The following is a 6,949-nucleotide window of genomic DNA, read 5'->3' as shown; positions in this document are numbered from 1 at the left end:
AAATATATTCCATGTAAGTGAATTTTGGATATTATTTCCAGGTAATACATTTTTTCTAACGTATGAAAATTATTTGTAACTTAAATTAGGATAAAAATTGTACTTTCAGGCATTCTCACATATAAGCCTTGCAAGATTCGTTCTGTAGAAAATTATCAGTTAACAACAGTTATGTGAAGAATTCCTCATTGTATCATATAAGTACAGAAGATGAGTATATATGTAGTAGGTCGTCAAGAAATTAATGTTTTGGAACACATTCATTAACCATCCTCAAAACACTTACATCACATATAATAGTTAAACAAACTGCCTTACAGTGATGGCACACGATGAGACACACATTCGGCATGTAATGCTGTTTGAATACAAGAAGGGAAACAACACCTCTGTAGCCACAATGAATATCAAAGAAGTGTATGGAAATGTTTTGAATGTTCATAAGTGTCAACGATGGTTCAGCAAATTTCGTTCAGGTGACTTTAGCCTTAAAAACTTTGATGGCAGGGGCTGACATGTTGGAATTGATATTGGTGCTCTGAAGATGCTTGTTGGGTCTAACTTAAAGCAACACACTCGTGAAATGGCCCTGAAATTGCAAGTCTCTCATGAAACAATAAGCAAAGATCTAAGGAATGTGGTGATGATCATCGTTTCCAACGTGTGAAGGCTGCTTCATCTCTTCTAGCGCGTGAATAATTTTTGGACAGAATTTTCACCGGTGATGAAAAATGGATTCTCTATGCAAATATTAAATGCCAAAACAATGGCTCAGTCCTAGACAAAAACCACTTCCAAGTGATGCTTTGCATTTGGTGGGACATCAAAAGAGTAATTCATTTCGAACTCCTCAATCCACAGTGAACTGTCAATGCAGAGATCTATAGTCAGCAACTGGAACATTTAAATCAAGCCCTTCACTCATCAATCAGAAAGGTTTTTTTTCTTCTCCACAACAATGCACGTCCACATGTAGCATGTTGCAGTTGACAGATATGTCATGGAAGCAACTCATGTACATGTGACATGTATCACTCTTCCTGACACAGCTCCTTCTTGACTATGTTGCGTACTGTTGCCTGAGATACCAGTAACAAGACACCACAATTTGTATATTGAGGCTAGAGTACAACTTGTTCCATGTTTCTTTTTGGATGGTTCTGTTTCTACAAGTTGATCCATATTTCTTTGTTTTCCAATAAAATTAAGCATAACAGACATCTCCATTTTGAAAATTTTAAATTCCTTGATCTGAATGAATCTTTATGGCCAAAGTGGATGAATATTTTATGCTGGAAAAGGCTGTTATATACCTTTCCCAAAAGTGATACATTTTTGGTGACTTCTCACTACCTATAAAATGACAATGCCAAAATGTAGTTCTGATAGTTGCCATTCCATAGTGACTTTATATACGTTGTGGTTGTCACGCGACTTACTGATATGCATATCAGAAATTGTTTTAAAATACCCAGCTTTTCTGTAAATGTTTTGCTTTTACTGAAATTTTGCTGAGTAAACTAAATAGACATGTAATACAAAATATATATTTTATCATCTTCAATTATAAACAACCCCAAATACATTTTGGAAATTCTATTACTGTACTTAAATGTACCATTTAAAATACTTGCCCTTTGGTAAAACAGCATGACTGCAGTGACCTTCTATCCACAATATCCAAAATCATGGGAAATTTCAAAAGAACTTTGTCAGGCAAAAGATAGTCTTGAAAGTATAAATCAGGTTTATTTTCTAAGTAGAATGAGAGAGGGGTTTTCTCATCATCAGTGGTATTCCCTCCTCTACAAACAACACCCTCAGCTGTGTTGCTACTGTCTATTTCACTATCTAATCCAGAATTCTTGAAAAACAGCATGTCTTCTTTCTTTATCTCACAACGTAAGGAAGTTGTTAGCTAAATGAAGATCATAAAATACATATTTTGCATTAGAACAGATTAATTAAAACCTATATGAAATGTTACAGTTAGCCTAATTAGTATAATTGATTTAAAAATCATGATAAAATCTTTAAAAATTTCATTTATTAAATCTGTGAAAAATTTTAATTCTTAATAGTTGATCTTAGAGCAAGTTATTAGTAAAATTTAGTCTAAATAAAATGTATAACAATCTAATTGAATTAACCTGTTCAAGGACCACAGTTGTCCTTACAGTTCTGCATTTTGAAACATAATTTTTATTTCAGATTTTTCAGTTATTCTTGTAAACTAGGTTGTCATAACTTTTTTTCCTATATATCTTTGAAGTAGAGTCAAGTTCCAATAGCTTTTAAGTATTTTTTTGAGTTTCTTTACACTCATATAGAAGTGGAACTCTGAATTAGCATCTGTGAGGAAAACAACCAGATGTATTTACAGTGACAGAGAACATATCACATGATCCAATAGCAAGACTTCTTATATTAATAATGGGCACTTTTGTATCTCAAAGGTTAAATGTTACTGTATTCACGGTCTGTCAAGAAAATTATTTATACAATGAAGAAGGCTATTTGATTAACTTTTAAAAATTCAGGATTATAATACAAAAAGGTAGACTTCATTCATACTTAATTGGGTATTATTAATTCTTTCAATTATTTATTAGTTCAACCAATTGCAAGTTTCTAGTTACTAGTAATCCATGTGACAATATCTCTAGCAAAAAAAAAAATATTTGTGAGATGACTATACACAAGTCCACAGACCTAATTAGTAAAATTACCTCTTGAGTCATATTAACGCATGATGTCCCAAACCTAAATTTGGCAAGAAGATAGTATCTCAGCCTAGAGTTAGGAATTCCAAACTGAGTAGGAGTAAGTAAAAATTCTTTAAATTTATATCCACAGCTCTGAAGTGTGCTGACTAACTTTTCTTTTGCTCTCGATGTCTCAAAGCCCTTCACATTCTCCAGGAAAATGTAATATGGCTTATATTCAAGACTACAAATATAAATAAAATAGTAAATTTTGTAACAGCAAAATTCATTATCAAAAAAAGAAAAGCCTAATTCATCACAAGAAATGACATGAAATTTATCACTTTGTGTTTACCCACAAATGGCATCATTAAATAAAGTAGGGATCAGAAAACTAGAAATTTAAGAATATTAAGGAATATTACTGAAAACAAAATATACACAGTTTCTCCACAATCATATTTTCTTGAAAACTATAACCCTGCTATTACTCAGTACTATTTAAGCTCAAGCCAAGATTAAAATAAGATATGATATGTAAGTTGAAATCTGGTTAAGAAAATAAACTATTGACACACATAAATCTCATCTATTTTGTTTTGCCATCATTTCTTAACTTGAGGTATGATTTCAAAGGATATAGAAAATTACAATGATAAAATTCATTAAAAATGTCAACATTTAATTTTAAATGCCCACAAACTAATTGAAGGCAAAGCTGGATAGAGAAATGATTCAGTTATTTAGATAATTAACTGTATAGACCACTCCTTCAAAGCAACGAATGCATCTGTTAAACCTGCATATATAACTGAAAGCATTAAAACCTTGTGTTTAAAATTTTTTACCTAACATGATACACTTCAATCATCACTTCTTCACAGCAATTTTAGTAAAATGGAAGGCCACAAAAGCATGACAATCACATGAAACTACAAGTTATTTATAGTGCACAATTTGAAAAATAATTCCATACTATGGTCTGATCAGAAAAAATAGTACAGCGTCTATTTCATGTTTTAACCTTTTAAATAAAAGTCGAAAAATACAGCTTTGAGTGAATCATTTTTATTTAACTTATTTACGATGTTTCGACCACTCATGGCTATCACCAGGCAACTTTATATATATATATTTTGTGAAATATTTGCAAGCATTTTGTTCCAATTTAAAAAACATATTGTGTAACACCTGTGTTTTGATTTAAATCAGATTTTAGTTCACAAATAATTAATGCTTTTTTCATTTTCTTCTATCAATGTTGTTCTCATTGTATAATATTTGAAAGTTGTTAATGCTAATTGGATGTTCGTAAATGTGTGATGGAGAATTATGTTCTTTTATCCTATTGCATATATTGTGTCCCATTTCACCTATGTAAGTGTCATCACATCGATCGCAAAATAGAGACTGATGATGGCTACATGAGTGGTTGAAACATTGTAAAAAAGTTAAATAAAAATAAACAATCCACTCAAAAACTGTATCTTTGAATTTTTTATTTACAGTGTATAGTGAATTTTCTCTCCTCACAACAAATATTTTAGCCTTGCTAAAAGTGTTAACACTGCAAATACAAATAAGTGCTTTGGGGTTTATAGTAAAACTATAAGTATTATATAGCATCTAATGAATTAGAATATTCCTCTAGTTACTGAGACTCATATCATCAATGTAACATTTCAATACTTAATACATTTCAGTAAGAAAGAACAGCAATCTCTATTTCAGTATTTCTTTTCCATTTACTGCAGTATTAGAAATAATTATGGAAATGGTAAGGAAAATGAGTATAAAAAGTAAGTGCTATGGAAATACCACACCTTTACTGTGTAAAAATGAACTGCACAGAGTAAAGTCACATTTATGGTTTACACTGTGATTAGTCATTATATAACCAAATCACAAGTGCCACACCAATATAAAGCCTACAAAAGATATAGACAGTCATACTGTGCCAGCAGTAGTTATGTCTCTTAGGATTAAAAGGCCCCATGATAAGTAGAAACCAAAAACCAAGTTTTTGCTGGAAACATCATGCAAAACTTTTAGCAAGAATCCATGTTTCAGTAAGAGTAGTATGCATGACTATGTAGAATGTACATGAAACTGATACTGTTAATAACAGATGTGGTCAAGGTAGAAAACTAAATTCTACAAAAGTGATGTTAAGTATCTCAGTGCATGTTCTTTATGAGAATGATGACGGTAAAGAATACATCTTGCTGCAAATACTGGTATGAATATTCATTTCAGAACAGTAAGATACACTCAAAACTGCTGCTGAGAAGAGATAACCAAAGCAAGAAGTAAAATAGGCACTGGACCACAAACAGTAGAATGAGCATAACTGGATGTGTGCTCTTGAAGGTCAAATTATCTGGTGACAATAAACAACTGTAATAATGCATTGTACCATTAATATGTTCACCATTTATTTGCCATTGCTCATTGTTTGTGACTCCTATATAGAGGTTGAGAGTGCTATATTAAAACAATTTTGAAGCCTCACTATGACTTTACAGTGATGCTCTATCTGACAATTGTCCATTTTAATAATAGCCCTGCAGTGTAGGTTCTACTTCAAAAACATCTATTGTGAGGGTGTTACGTTGAGATCATAACTCTCCTCCTTGCATGCTTTCTCTAAGCACATATCCATATCTGAACACACCTTTGTGATCTGTGTGTATGAGTATTTTGCATTGAGAAGAGCTGTTACATACCCTTCCCAAAAATAAACATTTTTAAGGCATCACACTAGCTATGAAATGGCAATGTCAAAATGTAGTTCTGATACATTCTGTTCCATTAAAATTTTTCATTGGCTGTGGTTTTCATATAACTTGTTGATCTGCATATTTAATATCATTTTTATATAAAGTGCTCAATCATTTGTACATGTATAAATTGTATACTTCCATAATTATTTCCAATACTGTATACTGTATTCATAGAGAACTTAAGTTACATTAAAAAACTGTTTATTAATGTATTTTCTATTTCTTTACACATTATCTTACTCTGAAATCACTTGCAAGATGTGAAGAAGGGGTTGTGTTCGAACATCCTCACAATCTTGTTTTAAACCTTGTCTGAAAATAAGAAACAATCTTAGTTCACAAATAGAGGGTTTTTAGTTAAACTCTAGTGTTTTCTTTTTAAATTTAAGCAAAAAAAGCTACAGGACATCAAAAGGTCTTCTAGTTCCTCAAGAATGTCCTTACTATCAAAACTTTTTTTCATTAACAAACTGAAACCTTATCAATAATCCAACCTAGGAACCCCTATTATTCATCAAACCTTCTCTTAACTCCTGTATATTTGCACCCTCTTCCACTCTAGATGTAATTTGTTCTCAGGTTTATAACCCTATTAGAGAAACAAAACTGCCTCATTTGGAGATATTTGTTTCCCAACCTTTTCAAATCTTAAATTCATGACTTTTTGTCCAACAGTCACAGAAATAAACAAAAATTCTGAAGCATCAATCTTATCACTTACAAAGTCATGAAATTAAAACATGCTTTGTACTAAATGCTTTAAAAATCACACTAGGTACATAAAAATGTATACCAATGTGCCCATTTGGCACAAAAAATATCATGGTAGTCACCTCATAATAGATAAAATAACATTGTTGCTTCCATCAGTATAAAGGGGAGACTATTATGGAGGTAAATCAAAATTTCATATCTTCAGCCATTATCTATTAACCTGTATATTATTTGGCTGGTTTCTACTCAATTGCCAAACAAACCATTGTTTGACCATGAATCAAATCCATGCTGGACATATATAAAAAAAAAGTTAACATACTTATATAAAAGTATACAATTAAAATAATCACTTCTTTTAAACTAAATGTAGGCCTAGACTATCATCAGTAGTAATGAAACAATGAATGTTTCCCAATGCCAACCTGATAGATATACATCTGAGCAATATTGATTGAGATTTTAAAGCTGTAGTTCTAAGCAATACAGAATCTTCACAGTCAGTATCATTGCTACACCAGACCTGGTACCTAAACTTTCCATGTTTGTACCTGAAAGGCACTTAACCCTTTCCCAATTGTAGGTCATTTAATAATTTTTATAGATACACTTATTTCACTAACTACCTAAGTAGGCATGAGTGACACATATCCTTCTAATTCGGTGACGAGGAACCCACTTTGAGACTAATAATGGCTGGAGATGGCTTAAATGGGTAATGAAGAAAAACTTTAATATAAGTTTAAC

The 6,949-nt window shown here is 31.6% G+C and overlaps 1 protein-coding gene across 3 annotated transcripts in view; it reads right to left on the bottom strand.

Annotated features, from left to right (window-relative positions):
• The window catches only part of LOC106463677 (tRNA (cytosine(38)-C(5))-methyltransferase-like), a 54,615-nt gene that overhangs the window by 12,674 nt on the left and 34,992 nt on the right, over positions 1-6,949 (bottom strand). For all 3 annotated transcript variants that reach the window (XM_013923734.2, XM_022391258.1, XM_022391259.1), the window contains 3 exons: positions 5,729-5,800; positions 2,730-2,949; positions 1,635-1,918 (listed from right to left, as the gene is read on the bottom strand). In XM_013923734.2, the coding sequence (XP_013779188.1) occupies positions 1,635-1,918; positions 2,730-2,949; positions 5,729-5,800 (576 nt within the window). The remainder of the gene's footprint in view (positions 1-1,634; positions 1,919-2,729; positions 2,950-5,728; positions 5,801-6,949) is intronic.

Source organism: Limulus polyphemus, unplaced genomic scaffold, assembly GCF_000517525.1.
Source record: "Limulus polyphemus unplaced genomic scaffold, Limulus_polyphemus-2.1.2 Scaffold1459, whole genome shotgun sequence".
Taxonomy (NCBI): domain Eukaryota; kingdom Metazoa; phylum Arthropoda; class Merostomata; order Xiphosura; family Limulidae; genus Limulus; species Limulus polyphemus.
The sequence above is the reverse complement of the archived record's forward strand: the minus strand, read 5'-3'. Positions and strand labels throughout refer to the sequence as shown.